Source organism: Micromys minutus, assembly GCF_963924665.1.
Source record: "Micromys minutus genome assembly, chromosome: X".
NCBI lineage: Eukaryota > Metazoa > Chordata > Mammalia > Rodentia > Muridae > Micromys > Micromys minutus.
In genome coordinates, this window is record NC_137970.1 from 59,032,903 (window position 1) to 59,055,105 (window position 22,203).

At 33.8% G+C, this 22,203-nt stretch overlaps 1 protein-coding gene across 3 annotated transcripts in view; it reads left to right on the forward strand.

Moving 5' to 3' along the window:
* Window positions 1-14,940: 14,940 nt before the first annotated feature.
* KLHL4 (kelch like family member 4) overlaps window positions 14,941-22,203 on the forward strand; it is a gene marked incomplete at its 5' end in the record, with an annotated part of 58,299 nt that continues 51,036 nt past the window's right edge. For all 3 annotated transcript variants that reach the window (XM_080910966.1, XM_080910965.1, XM_080910967.1), the window contains one exon: window positions 14,941-15,362. In XM_080910966.1, the coding sequence (XP_080767092.1) occupies window positions 14,941-15,362 (422 nt within the window). The remainder of the gene's footprint in view (window positions 15,363-22,203) is intronic.

A 22,203-nucleotide genomic window follows, 5' to 3' on the forward strand; every position in this document is an offset into this window, starting at 1 on the left:
TGAGGAGGAATATCAGGGTTATTTTGATTTGCATTTCCATGATTAATGGACTTTAAACATTTCTTTAAGTGCTTTGGGGCATTCAATTTTTTTTTTTTTGTTACAAATCCTCTATTTAGTTCTCTACCCCATTTTTAAATTGGGTTATTAGGGTTCTTGCAGGTCAACTTCTTGAGTTCTTTATATATTTTGGATATTAGCTCTCTGTCAGATTTAGGATTCATGAAGATTTTTCCAATATGCAGACTGCTGGTTTGACCTACTGAGGCTCTCTTTTTCCATACAGAAGCTTTTCGGTTTCATGAGGTTCATTTATTAATTTTTTTTATCTTAGAGCCTGAAACATTACTGTTCTTTTTAAGAAATTTCCCCCTGAGCTAATGTATTTAAGGGTACTTCCCACTGTCTCTTTTATTAGATTTACTATATCTGGTTTTTATGTTTAAGTTCTTGAACTATTTGAATGTGAGCCTTATGAAAGATGATAAATATTGAACAATTTGCATCCTTCTATCTTTAGACCCCCAGTTAGACCAGCACCACTTGTTGAAGGTTCTTTATTTTCTCTGGTGTATTTTTTTTGGCTTCTTTGTAAAAAGATTAATTGTCCATATGTATATGGGTTTACTTCTGGGTCTTTCATTCAATTCCACTGATCCACCTGTCTGTCTCTGTGTCAGTACCATGCAGTTTTTATCACTATTGCTCTTTCATATATCTTGAGGTCCTGGATGGTGATTCCCTCAGAATTTCTTTTATTGTTGAGAAATGTTTTGATTATTCTGGATATTATGTTTTATTTCCATATGAAGTTGAGGATCTTGGTTAATGGGCCTACTATCTCTTCCTTTTTCTCAAAACCCTGCCCCATTCTTATTCAATCCGTTAACCTCATGGTATTTCTGTTTCTTTTCACCTATATTCTATATTTTTAACTTTTAATATTGGTTTTGCATATTATAGACTTATACCTTTAGTCATATATTTTAGTTGTATTCTGCCTACATCTACCAAGATCTTTAGTTGTGTTGATATTATTATTGTAAAAATATACATTTTATTCCTCTACAGGAATAGATACATGTTTTTATATATGTATGAGTTTGCTATATACATTCTAAGAGTAACCTGTTTATATCTTAAAATATATACACCCCAAATATATGCATATATATTTATATTTTTACAAAAATAAATATGTATTTATATTGCTTTTTGCTTAATATATACAATAAGACATATTTTTGTATACAACATTATTGTATTTGTTTTTCAGATTTCTATCTTTCTTTCTCTGATGAATGATGACTTCGCTGAAGTCTTTGATGAATAATTCCTTTCACAGTATTATATTTGGCTATCCCAAATCCACCCACTCAAATGTATGCCCTCTATTTTCTTTTAATTGCTTCTTATTTAGTTGTAGGACTTTTTATTCCTACTTCCTATCTCCATTCTGCGACTTAATATGTGTAAGTTCCTTGCTGTGTCCTGAAAACACAATTTCCTTATGTCTATCAAATTCTTCCCACTCCAAATGCCAATCTTTATGCTTCATCCTCTGTAATGATTCCTGAAACTTGTAAGTATGAGGTGTGATATAGACATCCCATATTCACTAAAGTTTCTTTTTCTCTACACATTGATGGGTTGTGTGTCACATTATAAATATCCAGATACTTCAAGAAGAAGCTTCTCTTTTGAAGGATAGGAAATGCATTAATTTATGAATGTAGTGATAGGTTAATAGGAATTTGCTTAATATTGGGTTCATTTAACAGGTAAACAGTTGCAAATTTTCACTTGGGGCCTAATAATCTGCCTAACCACAGTTTCAGGTTCCAACAGTGGTACTAGGTATGGCTTTCACCTTTTAGAGTAGAATTTACATTCAATCAGAAAGTGAGAGGTTACTTCTGTGAGATTTCTTTCACTATTGCACAAGTGGGCAGTTCTTTCCAGACTAGTTGTTAGTGTAGTATATAGTGCTTAAAGCTGCATAAGATTGAAGTTTATTCTTTTCCTACTGGCAGACTGCATAGTACATTCAATAAGTAATGATAAAGCTTGAATATCTGTACCAACTGATTTCTCCTTTTTCTAAACTAAAATAAGTAGTTTCTTCAACAATAGTGTCTTATCTACTTTTAGGAGATAACTGTAATACTTAATCTTAGTTGTCAACTTGACTATATGTGGAATCAAGAAAAGGCATTTGAGAACATCTGTGAAGGATTTTCTTAAATGGATCACTTGAGGTGAGAAGACATACTCTGAATCTCAGCCACAGCTTCTGATAACAGTCTATATAAAAAGACATGGAAGAAGAAAGCTGTTAGGAAGTTCTCAACATCATTAGCCATCAGGGAAATGCAAATCAAAACAACCCTGAGATTCCACCTCGCACCACTCAGAATAGCTGAGATCAAAAATTCAGATGACAGCAGATGCTGGCAAAGATGTGGAGAAAGAGAAACACTTCTCCATTGTTGTTAGGGTTGTAAACTGTTACAACCACTCTGGAAATCTGTCTGGCGGTTCCTCAGAAAACTGGACATAGTACTACCTGAAGACTCAGTTATTCCACTTCTGGGCATATAGCCCAGAGAAGCTGCAACATGCAACAAAGACATATGCACCACAATGTTCATAGCAGCCCTATTTATAATAGCCAGAAACTGGAAAAAACCTAGATGTCCTTCAGTAGATGAATGGATACAAAAATTGTGATATATTTACACAATGGAGTACTACTCAGCTATCAGAAAAAAATGGCTTTTTGAAATTCTTAAGAAAATGGTTGCATCTAGAGAATATCATCCTGAGTGAGATAACCCAGTCACAAAAGAACAAACATAACATGCAGTCACTGATAATGGGTCCCAGAAAGCTCTGAACACCCCAGAAACAACACACAGACTATATGAAGTTCAAGAAAAAACAAAGGCCAAAAAAAAGAAAGAAAATGAAAAAACATTATGCTTAATTTTTGCACACCAAGAAAACGTTGACTATTTCCAGGTTACATCTTGTTTTACCTGTACTTTATGCTCATTGTAACTAGTAAGATTTTAATGCATACTATCAAACCTTTAACAAAATCAAGTACTGACAAAAAATGTATTCATAGACTTTTGTGCAAAAATGATTAAAATCTGTACATTTATCTTTGTTTTTTTTTTTAAATAAAATCGTTCAATTAAAAAAAAAAAGAAGGAAGCCGTTTAAGCTTTGTTTGCTTTCTCTCACTATCACTGGCAAGTTTATCTATTCTATTAGTGAGGCATAGCTTCACTGGCATTAGAACTTACTTTAGAATTCCAACAAAGACAGAAGACCACTGACCTTTCCATCAAAAGGTAAATATTATTGATTAGCCAGACAACAGCCTGTGACTACTTTTTTTAAACCTTACTTTTAATAATGGTTCTTAAATACTTTAACCTCCCTTTTAGCCTACTCCTCAGCAGAGGTAGTGGGAAAGAAAGGATTCCTGGAGTGGTGGGAGGAGGATTGAATTTATCTAGAAAGGTTCTTTGAAGAAACTCCTTTCTGTGTTGTCAGGAAATATGCAGTTCAGTTTGCAGCTCAGCAACAGCTGCTCAATACACTTGCAAACATTTCATGGATTCGCCAGCAGTCCAGTAAAGGATAGCAACCACGGATCAGCAGTGTTGGCACTCCCTAGCAGAGACAGCCAGTCCTTAACCTCCTCCCAAGTTGGCAGGGACCTGGTGGAACACCAGGAGAAGTTCTTGGCTGTACCTCTCTCAGGCAAGTGAAGATCAGAGAAGAAGCTAAACCCACAAGTGTTGCACATCTAGTTCTATAGGCCGGCCAACCTCAGCCCTGTCACTGTTGGTGGAGTTCTATTTATACCCTCTCATCACCATATGTCCTCCCAGGGTTTTGCCTCATCACGTGCATCTGTGACATCTGACAGCACTTTGTCAATCACCATGAGTCCACAAAAGGGACAAGAAACTGAACCACACTTCTAGAAGTTGTTTGGTGCATTTCTCTCTATGGAGTGCCAAAAAATGCAGCTCAACTTTACAATGCAAGGCAAACCAATACATGTGTATTATCAAAGAAATCTTTACAGGTACTTTCATGTGCTTGCTTTAGCAGAACAACCTGAATCCTGTGTCTGCTTCAATAAAATATTCCTTCATGAATCTGCCTTAATCTACACAACTATGTCCACTTTAAAAAAAATTCAACCAAAATGTCAACGTGTTTGCATCGACATCCAAATAACTTTCCAAAGAACCCTTAACTTTACACCTTAACAGCCTTTAAAGCTGTTTGTTTTCTCTCACTATCACTGGCAAGCTTATCTATTCTATTACTGAGGCAAAGCCATGCTATTTTGAGGCATTAGGAGTATTATTACCTAGCATGAGGTGTCTGGGTAATTTCTCTCTATTACATTGTAACTTCATCGAAACATTTTTTTTTAAAGTGATAACATTTCATTGAGGCTGGTTTACAGGTTGAGAGGTTCAGTCCATTATCAAAGCAGGAAGCATGGTGGTGAAGGAACTCATAGTTCTACATCTTCATCTGAAGGTTGCTAGGAGGATGATCTCATTACCCATGCCCACACTGACACATTATCTTGAACAAGGCTATATACCTCCCAATAGTACCACTCCCTGGGCCAATCGTATGCAGACCCCCTTAGTATGTAATTGTTCATAGTGATCTTATGATGCACTTTATTTTTGTGGTAACAGATATGTCTCTTCTTTCATTTCGCTTTTTTTAAATTAAATATTCTCTTTACTTATGTTTTGCATGTTATCCCCTTTCCTGGATTCCCCCCCTGGAATCTCTCTTTCCCACCCACTTCCTCCCATCTCCCTGCCCTGGCATTTTCCTACACTGGGGTACTGAGCCTTCATAGGTCCAAGGGTCTCTTCTCTCATTGGTGCCTAATAAGGCCATCCCTTGCTGCATATGCTGCTGGAGCCATAGGTCCCTAAATGTCTACTCTTTGGTTGGTGGTTTAGTCTCTGGGAGCTCTGGGGGTCTGGTTGCTTGATATTGTTGTTCTTCTTATGGGGATGAAAATTCCTTCAGCTCCTTCAGTCCATTTTCTAACTCCTCCATTGAGGACCCCATTCTCAGTTCAATGATTGGTTGAGAGGATCTGATACTGTATTTCTCAGGCCCTGGAAGAGCCTTTCAGGAGACAGCTATATCAGGCTCCTGTCACAATATACTTTTTGGCATCCACAATATTGTCTGGGTTTGGTGACTCTATATGGGATAGATCTCCAGGTTGGGTAGTCTCTGGATGGCTTTCCCTTCAGTCTCTGCTCCAAATTTTGTCTCTGTATTTCATCCTGTGAATATATTGTTTCCCCTTTTAAGACGGACTGAAGCATCCACTCTTTGGTCTTCCAACTTCTTGATCTTCATGTAGTCTGTGGATTGTATTTTGGGTAATCTGAGCTTTTGAAGAAATATCCACTTATCAGTGAGTGCATACCATGTGAACTCTTTTGTGATTGGGTTACCTTACTCAGGATTTTCTACTTCTATCTATTGGCCTAAGAACTTTATAAAGTCAATGTTTTTCATTGCTGAGTAGTACTTCATTGTATAAATGTATGACAATTTCTGTATTCATTCATCTACTGAAGGACATCTGGGTTCTTTCCAGCTTCTTGCTATTATAAATAGAGCTGCTATGAACATAGTGGAGAATGCATCCCTGTTATATGTTGGAGCATCTTTTGAGTATATGCCAAAGAGTGGTGTATCTGGGTCCTCAGGTAGTACTATATCTGATTTTCTGAGAAACCACCAGACTGATTTCCATAGTGGTCATACCAGTTTGCAATACCACCAACAATGGACATTGAAACACTTGTAATAAGTGTATTTATATATTTTATGAAGCTTCTACAGGAATAGGTTTCCATATGACTTTTCCCAAATGTCTTTACTGTTACATATTCCTGAAAGTATTCCTTCCACTATGGTGCCCTCTTCTCCTCCACATCATTTAACCCATTCTGTTCTATTTTTTATTATACTACAGATAATGCTCTATTTTATTTAAATTAGGTACATAAAATGATAAACATATGACACTATATATAAGCCATACATATTTTATACATAAAATAATTTTATTTTTATTCTAGTTTCACATTTTTAAAGTTTTATTTATATGATTACACTGTAGCTGTCTTCAGACACACCAGAAGAGGGCATCAGATTCCAGTACAGATAGTTGTGAACCACCATTTGGTTGCAGATAATTTAACTCAAGACCTCTGGAAGAGTAACAAGTGCTCATAATCATTGAGACAACTTTCTAGCCCCAGTTTCACATTATTACAAACATTTACACACGAATTTCAAGGTATCACAGTGGTTTGAAGCATTTGTTGATCTTTCAGTGGACCCATATTCATGTTTCTAGTAACAGCGTGGTGGTTCACAAACATCTGTAACTCCAGCATTTGGTGATAAAATGCCCTTTTCTGGCCTTCATTGGTATGAAGCATGTAAATGTTACAACACAAATACACTAATTATTTTTTTAATTATTGTTCTCACATACATCCCAACTGCAGTTTCTGCTCTTTCCATTCCTCCCAGTCCCTTCCCCTACCTCCTCTCTCTCTCAGGTTCACTTCTTTTCAATTTCCATTCATAAAAAGACAGGCTTCCCAGGAATGGCAACAAATATGGCGTATCACATTACAATAAGACTAGACACAAACCCTCATATCAAAGTTAAAATGAACACTTGCACATGAACTTCTGTATATTTAACTTCATTTCACAGATATATATGAAAATGAGTATATGGAATTTGGGGGTGAAATATAACAACCACTGAGTGTTACACAACATTAATTTTATGAAGGCACACCAAAAGTATTTTGCTAATGTAACCAACTGCACTATCACATATTTTAGTCAATGATGGATATTTTAATGCTTTGAAATAATTAAAGATTTTTTTTTGTTGTTAGTATTTCTGGTAGTTTTTCATGTTTGAAACTTCAGGTTTTCTATGCTGAGGACTACATTTATGTACATTCTTCTCTTTAAATTGAGTCTTTTCAGGAATACCAGTACAGATAATGATAACTAATCAAAATGCAGTGTTTTGGAGCTCAGTCCCAGTGGATACATCTATAAAACAATGTTATAGCTAAGGCTGAGAAACACTGAAAGAGAGGAAAGAGAGTCAGAGGATCAAGAACATTGCTGTGAGATTATGTCTCCTAGGAATATCAGATGCCTTAAAGCCTTAGCAACATGACTGCCCAAACATGAACCAAACAAAGATGGTACCAAGGGAGATTCCAAGATCCTGAATCTCATACAAAAAAAATAGGCAACTTGAGGCAAGCTGTGTGTAGGAGTATTATCTAGAGATGAAGACACCAATTGATTGTCCAGAGCCAATTGATCAGCCCTGAAAACTTACATCCTATAACACTTTACAGACTAAACTGGTTATTTTTAGGAATATGTATGTATATACATATATGCATGCAATAACAATTAATGAATACATAGGTGGGTGGGAGAGCACCCTCATAGAAGCAAGGGGAGGGCTAATGGGAAAGGAGGTTTCTGAAGGGGAAACTGGGAAAGGGGATAACATTTGAAATGTAAATAAAGAAAATATTTAATAAAAAACAATTAATGAGAAAAGATGCTATGACTTGGAAGGAGCACAGTGAGAGGTATATGAGAAGATCTGGAGGGAGGAAAGAAAAGGGAAAAATATTATGATTATATTATAATTTGAAATAAGTATGTATATAAATTGAATTCTTATTACATATATTTTTATTTAATTATAAATAGTGCTGATTTTAATGTCTGAAAAAACAGTACTGACAAAAATGTATAATTTTAAGAAAAAAATGTTTAAAATCTTTACATTTATCTTTGTTTTGCAAAATAAAGTCGTTTAAAAAATAAAAAAAATAAATAGTGCTGATTCCTAATATATATATATATATATATATATATATATATATACAATGCATATATCATACATGTGACTAATATTAATTTATACATATTGTATATGTAATATATACATGTGTTTGCACACAGAGACAACACATACACACGTAAAAAAACAGGCAAACATATAGTCAGAATTAGAGAGAAAAACTTTTGTTAGAATAATATAATTACATTAATTAAATTTAATTAAATGCTTTGGTGAAATCTATTTTAATATAAAACTATAAACATTAATAAAAATTTAGAAAAAAAGAAAGATCAAGGCATCACCACATATTTCTTATTTTTTTTTAATTTTTATTTTTATACTCCAGATGTTATTCGCCTCCCAGTGTACCCTCTGACTGTTCCACATCCTATACCTCCTCCCCACCCCACCTTGTCTCCATACTTCTAAATTGCCTGGGTCCTTCTCTGACTCAATCCTCGACCTGGCAGGCTTCTGCTGTACATGTGTTGGGGGCCTCATATCAGCTGGTATATGCTGCCTGGTTGGTGGTCCAGTGTCAGAGAGATCTCAGGAGTCCTGATCTTAACAGTATTTTTTTTTTCTATGACAGTATTAATGGCAGCACAATTTTAAAAATTTTCTTTCTATATTGTCTTGGTCATGCTAAACTGGAAGTTATACACATGTACTCACAAGAGATAAATGACAGTATTAAGTTATTTCTTTGAAGAGGGTTTTATTTACCTTTCAATAAAAGAACAGCAGTTTCTTTTAAATATAGCACCTAACCACAGTTCTAATAATCCCAGTGTGCCTGCCTATTCTATTACATATTAATTTATTTAGGACTAAAAATTAAAGACTTTAATATATTTTGTCCTGGTAGTTGTTACACAAAAGGATACATTCATTAGAATAGCTGTAAATTGTCATTTTATATTTTCTTATATCTTGATATCTATCACACTTTATAGTTTAAATCACCCTTCTTCAAAACATTTTATGCAGTAGAAAACATCTGCACCATTCTTTGTTTTTGTTAAAAAAAAAGTCATGAGATAATTTTTAACCATTTTTTCTTAAATATTAAATTGCTATGGAAGCTAAAAACATTATCACTTCAATTTTTCTCTTTAAGTAACTATGGTTATCTCATTGTATATCATTATTTAATCCAGAAATATTGCTATATGCAAATGTAGTAAAAAACCTAGGAAGTTATTTTTAAATGTAATTTTACTCAAAATATTCCAAATATACACTGGTAGTCTTCAATGAAGCTCATCATTTCTGCATGACAAAGTGAACACTAATCGTATTTCAAAGAACTCAAACTGTGAATTTAGCTCTTGGGTTATTATTAGCATCAATATAAGTTTGTTCACTCAGCCTTGATATTCATTGGGATTTCCAATTACCTGGAATGCTTGCAATAAAGAATTGATATTTATGTGCATTTTCATGTATTGTCACAATTCATATCTCCATGAATGCTGAAAATGCTGGTTATATAACACTCGTGTGAATTTCTTTCAATTTAATAGGTAATTAGTATAAACAATGACTCATGAAATATGCCTCCCTGTTACTCTTTACATAACACAATATGATTTATAAGCAAGTATAAAATAGAAATTTTGTAACCATAAGCTCAGTGCTCTTCTCTGTACAAAATTATAATTTTATATAATGTCAGAATTATGGAATATCAACTATATTATATAATAAGTCAGCTGTTTTCTACTGTGCCTAATTTTGTGGTAACAGCATTAACTTTTCTCCATTTTATTTTTATTCAACCCCAATTATCAAATATTCCTGGTTCTCATTGAATGGGAGCTTTATGAATTTATATGGGTTGAACATGAGTTGATTGGCTTATAGGGATGTGGGTATGATTTTGGAGGAGTTGATTGAAGGTAAAATATGATCAAGGTATATTATATGAAAATGTTAACTTAAAAACAGCATTTCTTAACTTATAAATCTCAATAACTATTTTTTCCACCTCTCCCCCATTCTGACAGACATTTCTCTACAAGTTGGTACATAAATTTATTATTTATTTTAATTATATATATATATAGTTATAAAAGGTGATTTGTTTTCATTTATTTATTTATTTTATATCACAATATTAATTACCCTTCTCCCTGTACCCCGTCATGCAGCTCTTTCTACCATTCCACCCTCCTCTACTCCTTTGAGAAGGAGGAGGCCACCCCTTTGCATCTTGTAGCATCAAGTTACTGTAGAACACATCTTTTCCCACTGAGGCCCAACAAGGCAGCTGGTTCAGGGAACAGGATCCACAGGCAAATAACAGAGTCAGGGACAACATGTGCTTTAGTTGTTGGAGGACCCATATGAAGACCAATCTGCACATCTGCAGCAGTCTGTATGTGTATGTGGACAGGAAGGAGAGTAAATCGAGCCCATGCTTTCTCTTTGGTGGATAGTTCTGACTTTAGGAGCTCCTAAGGGTCTAGGTGAGTTGTTTCTGTTGGTCTTTCTGAGGAATATTATTCTCTTTGGTTCCCTCTACCCTTCCTTCACCTCTTCCACAAGACCAAATGACCAAATCAGGCTAATTAGCATACTTTGACTTTAAGTATGTCTACTTTCTTTATGGTAAGAACAGTAGAATTATTACTCAAATATTTTACAATGCTCAATTGATCATTATTAATTATAACCATCATATTGTATAATAGAGCAATGGAATTCACTTCTTCTAATATCTGACTGAATCTTTGTACTCTTGATTAGTGTTCCCCTTTCTCAATTCAAAATCTTTCCCAGCTTTGATAATCATCCGTCTATTTTCTCCTTGTGTGAGTTCAATACCCTTTTGATGCCATGTATAGATGAACTAACACTGTTTTCCTCTGTGCCTTGCTTTTCTCCTTTAACATTATGTTCTCTAGATTCAGTCATGTTGTTATACATCACTGAGTTTGTTTCTTCAAAGTCCAAATAGCATTCCATTGGGTAGTTACATGAAATTTTTAATGCAAATGAATAGTTAAACTATTTCCATTTTTACTACTTGAATAATGTTTCAATAAGCATAGTAGTACATGTCTGCTCAATATGCCAATATTAATTCCATTTTACATATGCTCAATAGTAAGAGTATTTGTTTAAATGATATTTTTATATTTTTAGAGGCTTCCATTCTGTTGTCTAAAATGACTGAACTGATTTATCACTCTACCAAATATGTAATTTCCTTACCTGACCATTCTTTAAGTTAAAATATAATTATATTATTTCATATTTTCCCCTATTCCCTTAACCCATGCCCCTCCCCTCTATCTCGTTCTTTCTCTCTCTCTGTTTTGCTCACTCTCTCTCTCTCTCTCTCTCTCTCTCTCTCTCTCTTGTTTTTTCCATGCCCCAAATCTACCTCTCAAATTGCTAGCCTTTTTTTTTCTGTGATTACTACTTTGTACTAGATAAATATAAAGGGAGCATATCTCTGTGATAGAGTAATTTTTCACTCTCAACACTCATTAGTGGCCTGTAGTTCGTTTTTCTGAAGCGTGGGACTCCATGATATTTTTCTCAACTGCATTAGTATATTTATTGATACTGACGTTGTCAAGTCTTGATTAAGCAGCCCTTTCTAGAAGATAATCTCATAGCTGACTTCCTAGTCTTCAGGCACTGAAAATCTTTGTACTACTTCTGCAGTATTCTCTGATGCTTAGGTAAAGAACATTTTTAACAGTGGTTAAATATAATGTATATAATTAGATTTTTAAAAATATAAAGGACTACAATAATTAATTTTCTGCAGTTGTATACTTTATCAGCTATAGAGTATCTCAGGAATGCATACCTATGTAATGTGTACCTAGAGTCTATGTGATATCATCTTAGAATTTAATTTTACTAAATTATTGTGGATTTTTATTTAGAGTAGCATTCTATAGCACCTTTGGAAACTTACTTCTAGGTAGGAAGGATGCTTAATACCATCCTATGGTAGGAGCACATGCAAAATGGAGAAAAAAATCACATAATGAGGCAGGACTTCAGAGAATAGGTCAAGAATCAGTTCTGACTTTCCTTTGGCTGTTTCTGTGAGTGTGTCAGTGTAAATCCAATATTTACTTTAACAGAGTAAGTAAAATAGATTGGCATAATTCAATGTGATATAGTCAATCAGTTGAATGCGTGGATCTTTGTACAGATTTGAACTAATAAATCTTCCTGGAACTCAAGCCTGGAATCATACAAACATGAAGTACACTATTACATCATTTTCTGCATATCTGAATACTCCACTCCCTATAATTTTATACTTTATTACATTACTTTTACTCTCTTCTTTCCTACTATGCACTATATATTAGTTATAATAATATAGTTATATAGTTCTCTCTAGAGAACTCTGGACAACTCAAAAGGTTTGTGCTATATTCACAGGTCATTAAATACATGCTGATAAGTTGTAGAGCTCAATTTTGAGTTAAGGGCATTTTTTCTCACCTTCAAATTTCTAATCTATTTTCTTATAGATTATTTCTTCCCAGTGTTCACACATATAATCACCTGTCTGGCAGCTTTTTGGCCAGTAGTCATCATGCAAACTTTAAATAGCAAAATAAAACCTCAAAGTAGTGCTTTGCATCTTTACAGCCCAGTCAACTTAAAGTGTTTAAAATAACACTCATAACTTACGAAAACGAGGTAGATAAGAGGAAGATACAATTTGCTTTATACTTAAATAGAGACAAACCCCATACTTAGAAGAGTTAATTTCCTTTTCTAAATTCTTTTTAACGCCATTTTACATTAGTGTTTATAGATATTGGTAATCTAGTTGCTCCTTCCTATTACATGTGAAGAAACGTAGATGCAAAGAAGTGACATCTACAGGGTCACACAAATTTTTAACCACAAAACTGAAACAGACTCTTATGGATTCAGTATGGATTTTTAAGGATGTGATAAAAACAAGTTCTTTATTAATACAAGTGTATGACACAAGTTCTAGGCACATTTTAAAAATAAATTGCACAATAATGTTGGCATTGTACTATCAATATATGTTAGTTTGAGTTAGAAATATTTGCCTTGTCATGAAATTGTCATTGTGAACCAGATGTCAAAGTATTTTGGATTTTACTAGTTTACTTGCAATGTGGTGATTTTGTGTTAATTTTTATTTACTTTAAAAAAATATTAGATATTCTTTGTATTTGCCTTTGCAATGATATTCCCTTTGCCCACCCTGCTCCCATCCCCCTCCCCCTCTACTTGTCTTCACAAAGGTGCACTAGCTCCCAATTACCCTCTCCACCTCAGTGCCTTTGCACTCCCCTACACTGGGAAAACGTTCCCTTCCTGGACCAAAGGTCTCTTCTCACATTGATGCCAGACATTGTTACTCTCGGCTGCATATGCAACTGGAGCCATGGGCCTCTCAATGTGTGCTCAATGGTTGGTGTTCTACTCCATGGGAACTGTGGAGGATTTGGTTGGTCAACAATTCTGTTCTTCCCATGAGGCCAAGACCTCCTTCAGCTTCTTCACCACCACCCCCAGCACCCTCACTGGGGTCCCCGTGCTCAGTCTAATAGTTACCTGCAAACATGCTCAGCTGCATGACTCTTGCAGAGCCCCTGAGGAGGCACCCCTATCTGGTTCCTGCCAGCAAGCACCTCCCAGCATCAACTATAGTGCTTGGGCCAGGTGGCTACACATGGGGTGGATACCCAAGTGAGGGAGCCCCTGAAAGATCCCCTCTTCAATTCCTGTTCTTCCACTTGATCCTGTACCTCCTCCCATGAGTGTTTTGTTCTCCCTTCTAAGAAGGACTGAGGCATTTACCTTCTGGCCTTCCTTCTTTTTGAGCTTCCAAAATGTGGAAGCCTCAGTCCTTCTTAGAAGGGATTTTGAGTTAATTTAAAACATGTCTTGCTGTATCCTTCTATTAAAAAAAACAACAACTTCTGAACAAAGAAATAAGCCTGTGAAAGTTCAGGGTATGATACAGAGGTGTTTATACTAGCAAGAAGCCAGAATGATTAGAATGATTTGCTCATTTTCAAGCTATCTTCGATGATAGAAAACATCTCTTCCAATATGACTTAGAAAAGCACTATTTCTCTTTCTATATATTAGTTTAAGTTACTTACTATCCAGACAGCACTTAGTGGGATGAGTGTGTGTGTTTGTCTGTGTGTGTGTGTGTGTGTGTGTGTGTGTGTGTGTAGTGATGGCTAATCAGCATGATTTTGTGATTTTTATAGCTTCTATTTTCAAGTAGAATGTTTATATAGAGACATTCACATTTTCAGAAGAGCTTTGCATATAATAACTGCAGATCTCCATAAGGGGAGTGAGGATAGGATGCTTTTCCTTAATGAGCTACATTCAAATTTTCCATAAGAAGAATCTCAAAATAGATCATAACGAATTCTCCATGACAAATTCTCCGGAGAGAAATTGGCACAGTTTTAGAAGTGGGCTATAAAGGAGTGAGTATTACAGTGGGCGGAGTGAGGGAGAAGGGTGTGTAGAAGTGACTTTAAACAGTTCACTTTTACTCACACTCCTGGGTTTAAGTGACAGCAATGCATTTTGGCATCAAAGAAGCAGGGTTAGATGTTTACAACTTCAGGCGTAAGGAAGGGCTGTGAGTTTGCAAATCTAGCAGCTGGAGTGTTTGTGGTAGCTGCTTTCCTGTGCTAAGCTGATTTACTTGTTTAAGGTCTGACCTCATCATCCTGTCAGTATGGGTTCCCACCTACACTGTTAGCGCAGCTTTCTGGCTTCAGCTAAGCTGGAAGTATTCGCAGTGTATCACAGGCAGAGGGGGAGGGGAGAGAAAGCAAGAAAAACTGCTCGCTCTCTCAGCACTTGTGCTTTTGTTAGTTCTACACAAGAGGCAGAGAGAAACAAGAGATAACAAAGGCTCCATTTCCTTTCTGTTAGAGAAGGCTTTTGTCTTTTCTCCGGCAACAATGTCAGTGTCCGGCAAGAAAGAGTTTGATGTGAAACAGATCCTGAGGCTGCGCTGGAGATGGTTTAGTCATCCTTCTCAAGGATCGCCTAACACTGGAAGCTGCCTTCAGCAGGAAGGATATGAGCATAGAGGGACCCCGGTGCAGGGCAGGTTGAAGAACCACTCACGGGACAGAAACGGGCTCAAGAAAAGCAATAGTCCTGTCCACCACGATATACTGACGCCAGTGCCAGGACCAGCCCCTACCCATCAAAGAGTCCTTCAGAATTGGCACCAACAAAACGTGATAGTACATCTTCAAGCAAATGAAGACACTCCTAAAGCTGTTCCAGAAGGAAATTTGCTTAAAGAAGCTTGTGAGAAGCGCTCACGAGATTTGGAGATGATGGGTGATGACAATATAGAAGATTCTAGAGCACGGTAGGAGTTTTTGGTTATGTAAGTGAAAGCTTTAGCTTAGATTAACTTAGTCTATAAAACTCTCATATCATACTAAATAGGAAGTGTCAAATAATCTGAGTTTGTGTGCAGCCAATCAGGGTCTTGAAAAAGCTCTCACTTCTAAGTCTATGAAAGAACATTGTAATCACACATATGTTTTGATAATTAATGGGAAGCTATTTTTCCTAGTAGGTTTACTTTTTTCCCCTATCCATTTAAAATTTTTTCAGTTTTAAGAAAGAGTTTTATTTATTTATTTATTTTTATAACTAACCTCTGTAGCTTAGCTTAGCTGTTCTAACAGTGGTGGTTGTTTTGACAAACGCATTAAATCAGAACTCTTTTTTTTTTTTAACAGGATTAACTTTGACAAAAAATAAATGCACATTCTGACTGCTGAATATACCCTTGCTTACTGCTTAGAACATAGTAACAGTTTCAAAATTTTTTGGGATTTTATTTTTGCTTTCAGTTAGAATATATAAAATTCCCTGTAATTGAGAGTCATTTCAAATGCCATTACTTTCACAGCTAGTTTGCAAACAAAAGTGTTCACATCAGTGGCTTCTTAAAATAAGAAATGCCAAATATGTTAAGGCAATAACATTGAACTCATAAAGCAAAATGGGTATTTGGGACAGAATTCTTAAGGCATGATTTTATTTTAAATTTCATTCATCAGTAAGCTTTGAGTGGAAGAACTGTTTCTTTTCTTCTCTAGTATTCTCAAATAAAAGATAATCTAGTGCATTCCTTATTTTCTGTAATACCAGCAGAAATTTTATATCATTAATTTGATTAAGTCATAAAGAATTTTTAATTAAAATTGAAATTTAAAAGTGCTGTATAAAAAAGAACATGTTTTGAGGTATTGAAAATTGTATATATATATATAGATAGATAGATATATAGATAGATATATATATATAGATATATATATATAAAATTTATCATGAAACTTTACTAACTTTGGAAATCTTAATGTTTAAAAATATTGACAATATATTTCTGTTAAGGACTGGGATATTTTGCTCATCATGTGAATTTGTATAGTATATTTAGGATATGTTATTTTTTTCCATGAATTCAAAACAATATCAAAAGAAAATGTAATATATTAACATTATAATAGAGACAAATCACATATGCAAAACAACAGGTTTAGAGAAACTTGGTCTTTTTGAAATGTAAATATGTAAAGAAATGACATTAAGTACAATATTAGATCACCTGTAATATAAATCTTACAAGATTTCAAGTATTTCTTTGTGAACATGTGTGTTTTTCTTTACTTACAGAAGCTATACAACTATCAAAATTTAAAACTCAATTTAGTACAACTAAAAGACTTTCAGAATAATATGGAATCAGAGTTCTTAATTAGAAGAATTTTCATGTGAACTCTCCTTATTCTACTTTTAATGGATAATTTGAAAATTAATATAAATATTTAATTCAGATATATACAAACTTAAAAAACCCACCCTTATTTCCTAAGAAAATTATTTGGAGTATCTGGGATTAAAACTGAATAAAATAGAAAAAAGTAAGATAGGTTTGATGTTGGAAGAAAATAAAAGCAAATGTCCAGTCTAAAGTATCACCAGATGACTTTACTTGTGATTTTGATATTTCTCATATTTCAAAGAATGTTTTTCACTATTAAGATTTCATTGAAAATTTAGTAATTTCTTAAAATAAACACAGGAAATATTATTAAGTTTGCCAAGACTATGAATTTAGAAGGGGAGGACTAAATTGGGGAATTTATTAATCAAAATATTATGTATTATTATCCTCTTATTACCTATTATAAATTTCCATGTTTTGTTCCAAACAAGTTCAAGGTGTAGGTTTGGAAGATTTTGGTGCTTTAATTCTCTCTTCTGCAGCAAGATTGCAGAAGTAAAGGAAAAGATTGTGCTAAATTGGAGAGTACCACATTCTTGATACAATTCCTTTGACTAAACGGAGATAAAAGAAAAAAAAAATCAGCAATTAGTATAGAGAAATCATGATAGTAGTATGGGGGACCTCTGATAACTCAGCAAAGAAGGCTAAGACATTCCACTTTCTGTATATATTATAAAAGTTGAATCCATAATGGACTAATTGAGAAGTATTCAGTATAAAAATAATTCAAATTAATTCCCCAAAGATATTACAGTCACTGTGTTAAAATTTTATTAATATTTTATTTAATTTGAAATTCCAAATATATATTTCCAAGCTTCAATCATAAATATGTAGTATATTTAAGAACAGGTGTCATACGTCTGAGCACTATGAAGATGCATGCATCAGTACTCCTATCATCAGCCTTGTGAATTCTTCTGTCAATCGATTTTTATGATAGTCATCTGCCAACTGCATCTTTGCTCTTGTTTAAAAACTGTTTTTCTCTTCTTTGTTTCAATCACAAACTTACAGTGATAAATAGTTTAGTATTACATTATGATAATGCTAATGTTTAGCTATATGATAGATATATAGAATGTGTTATATTTACTTATCACCAGTAATATTGCTGATTGCTACTAAATAAACAATTGTTTTAGTGTTTAGGTGAAAATCATGGTGTTAAAACAATCCCCACTAAAATAAACTTCAGTTAGTAAATAAAATGAATATGACATGTTTACGATACCAGCATATACCTTAAGCTGCCAGTTAAAGAGCTATTTAGTTTAAAGACATCAAAAGGAATGGGAATCACGCTGCTGTTCTGTCGATTGGACTTGTAAGATGTGGAATAACTGGCAGCCACACAGACACTAATCTGCATACCTTTCTAGTTTAGGGGTGTGAGCTGATACTCAAAATTCTGCTTCACTAATCATTGTTTATTGGTCAAATAAAATGTGCTTTGAACACTGCCATTATAAATATCACTATAGCACAGGAAAGGAGAACTGTATTAATGACAGAATTTTTCAATAAGTAAATTCACACATATTGAGTTTTCAATGTGTTCAGGAACCTGCCTAGTTGTTAGGAGTAGAATGAAATCTAAAAGAACAATGTATTTTCATAATATTTATATATTATGAACTCATATATAAAATTTAAGTGGCTATAAGTGGTATTAAAAAATTAAAGGGGATAGAGTGGAAAAGGAGTTATATTTCACATAGTGATAATGTGTCCAAAGCAATTTCAGTTTAGCAGATATTAAACTGCAACAAAAGAATCCAAGCTTCTGAGTCACAAATGTGAGACAAGTGCCAGGTCACTGCCCCTGTTTCACAGGAGCCGTTAGGGGCATACGTCATTTTTCTGTACAAATCAGTGCTACATGTTGAACACTACATGTTCCCACATAAACAAATGAATGAAGTATCGTCAGATTAAATAACAACCTAAAAATCGCACGTTGTCCTGTTTATTGTGGAGATTTTATGATCATATCTATGTCCTCAGGATACAAAGGTGACTTCCCAGACATCCTGTAACCATGGTGGCATTGTGCTATCTAGACAATTCAATACTCAGCTCTCAGAGAGTGTCCCTCATGGACAGAGATCTATACCCTTTCAGTGAGTAGTTGATTTTTTTTGACAAAAAATATTCATAGAGAGACAAATTCAAAATAGGCTTTCATTCTCTCCCCAAACCTCTGTGCAGTATGGAATAAACCTGGAAAATACTTAAGCATAAGTAGAAGCCTAAATTGAAATTGATGAAATGTATTCTAATACTCTTTCTGATACAATAAAGAGCCATCTATGTTGCATTTGTAGGCAGGCTCCAAGAAAGCAAAACTGTAATTTCAGTGTCCCTGTGACTGATGTGTACTAAGCACCTTAAAATACAAGCATGTCTCCTAGTAAAGTGCACAGCAGAAACAGTGAGAGAAGACAGGTACTGAACTATCACACGAATAAAATCTCATTGCCATCTTTATTTCTTGGCATGCAACCTGTGTTAAAAAAACTAGTTTTAGTTGTACAAGTGATTGTTACATCTAAAGGTATAAACATGTCTTTTAATATCTCATGATTCTAAAGCCCCTTTGAAATAAATGGAAACTTCTGGGTCTGATGATGTGTGTATAATATGCATGGTCCGTATTTTTAAAACACAGAAAACTGCAGAGATATTTTAATTTAAAAATCCAAATGCTAAAACTTATCTGGCACAGCCGCAAATACCTAACTGTTTTGCTTCTCATTCATTCTTTTTTTTTACTTAAACAACTTTATTTTAAAAAACAGAGGTAAATGTACAGATTTTAAAAGGATTTTGGCTTAAAACTATATGAATATATTTTTTCAGTACTTGAATTTTTTTAAAGGTTTGATAGTATGCATTGAAATATTACCAGTTACAATGAGCATAAAGTACATGTAAGACAAAATGTAACATGGAAAAAGTTTTCTTGGTGTGTAGAGATTAAACAATGATTTTTAAATATCTTAGCTCTTGAATTATTAATGATTTAAGGTCTAGGTGTACCACACACTGAGGGTGCTATACCCTTATTCTTTTTTCTAAGAATGACTGAGGCTTCCACTTTTTGTTTTTTTTTTTTTTTTTAACTTCTTATGGTTTGTGAGTTGTTTCTTGTGTATTCAGAGCTTTCTGGGTTAGTATCCAATTATCAGTGACTGCATATTATGTCTGATCTTTTGCTCACTCAGGTTTCTTTACATAAACTTATTCTAAGGCGATCTATGGATTAATAATATATTATAGATAATTTAGAGTTTACAACCCCATGGATTTAAACAATAATGTTTCAGTTAGCAATGGCAACTCTTTAAGTGATCAGGATCCCAAAAATTCAGAGTTACTTTGCTGCAAATAAAACGGTTTGAAAAACAAAGTATTAACAATACTTGAAAATTATTACCTAGTTCATAGTGAAGTGTAGTTGTTAATAGCAAAGGGAAAGATTATCCACTGGTATTGAGCTGACATACCCAAAAGACTAGTGAAACAAACAATTATTAAAAGTATATCCTGTTTCTTAGTTTGTATTAATCCACAACAATTTGAAAACACTGAGACATTTGGGTTTTTTTTTTGTTTTAAATTTTTCTATTTACTGTATATTATAATTTGAAATTATGTCCTTGTCAATGAATAAGCTTACTTTGTTCTTGTTAATAAAAACTTAAAAGAAACTTTTTTAAACAAATAATCTTCTAGCTCACTTAAGAAAAAAAAACATATACATTTAATCCCTCTGTGTATGAAGTTAAAGCTAGCAATATAAAAATTAAGATATACCATAAGATGGGTCTATTTCCTATTATAAAGTTTAACTATATTGTTAAATTACAAATTACTAGGGTAATAATTGCTATCTTTCCTCCAATGCACTTCCTGTTTCAAGTTTATTAGGCTATTAGTATATAACACATGAAGTTTTAACTAGAAGAAGCAAATAATACTCAAAATAGCAGGCCTGATATGTTAGAATTCATCTCCTTCAAAGTTAGATATTACTTAGATGCTAAAACTTTGTTAGCTACAGTATTTTTATTTTTACATCTAAGCTTTATTAGCAAAAATAAACGTGTAGTTCAAGAATTAGGATCACTGAAAGTTGATTAAATATAAAACAAGTTTAATTAAAAGAACATTTATTTTATCTGGCAAAATACATAAAACTTTAAATTTGACTCTGGAGTAAAAGTCGCACAAAAAGCACCAAGAACGGAAAGCCAATCTTAAAGGCTAAACAGGAAAATAAAGAATAAAGCACCTTTGCTAAATCACTAAGGCTATAAAGCCTGCAACAAAGCAGCCTGAGAAACAGAGAAGATACTACAACCAGCCTAGCCCTGGAGAAGTTCTGCTACTTATAGTAATAATTTCTCATAATGTTTCAATAGGAAAATGTTTAACTTCTAGTCTACAACATTACTTATGCCTTTTGCTACTTCTATATGTAATGGGATTTATTAAGTTCTACTACAGAATAGGAAATATTTTAAAGATCATGCCCTTAAGGAGTTTGTATTGGAGTCAGAATAGTAAGAAGACAAGGGGGAGGGAGGATACTCTTCCTGGAGAGCAATTAAAATAGTGACTTTTTTTAGACCTTCGTGGTAGGACAGCAAAGATGGAAGTGAGTCTAATAATTAATTTACAATACAAACAGGGAAAGGCTCAATTCAAGAATAGAATCAAATTCGACATTGTGAATTTTTTATTTGGTTTCCATTTCCAGGATCAAAAAGAAAATTACAAATAATGTACTATTATCTGTAGGATTCCAGTCAACTCTCTGATGAGCAGTTTGGAAAATTTCTAATATAATCCTGTATATGCTGCAAATATTTATTCTGCCCATCATGCTCTTGTCACAGCACTCAAAGATTTTACTTTTTCCCCCAGGTCTCATAACAAATTTGCACAGATATTGTATATCTAGGATAAGCATAGTAGTTCACTGGATTTTGATCATTTTACTTCCATTGAGCTTTCCATAATAATCTCACTTTAAATGATTGTGAGGTCCTGAGTTAAAAACCTATACAGATATAAAAAGGAAAACCCAGAACAGCATGGTCACAGTTAATTCACAGAAAAATAGAATTGTAAGTAAAATTTCCTAATTGCAGGAGGCTCATCATATTTCTTTCTCAATTTTGTGTCTGATTTCCTCATTCTGAAAGTATTATGAGTCTGCAGTTAACATTATAGTTATAATTAGAAAGTACCAAGTTAGGACTGCACAGAGAATTTTGTCCAGTTAAGTATTTGAAGTAACTGTGATATTTTAAAATGTTACACTATCATATCAAAGATACATTTTGATACTTTGCAAACTTTTAGAAACTAGATATGGTTAAATCACCTTGCTTTATTA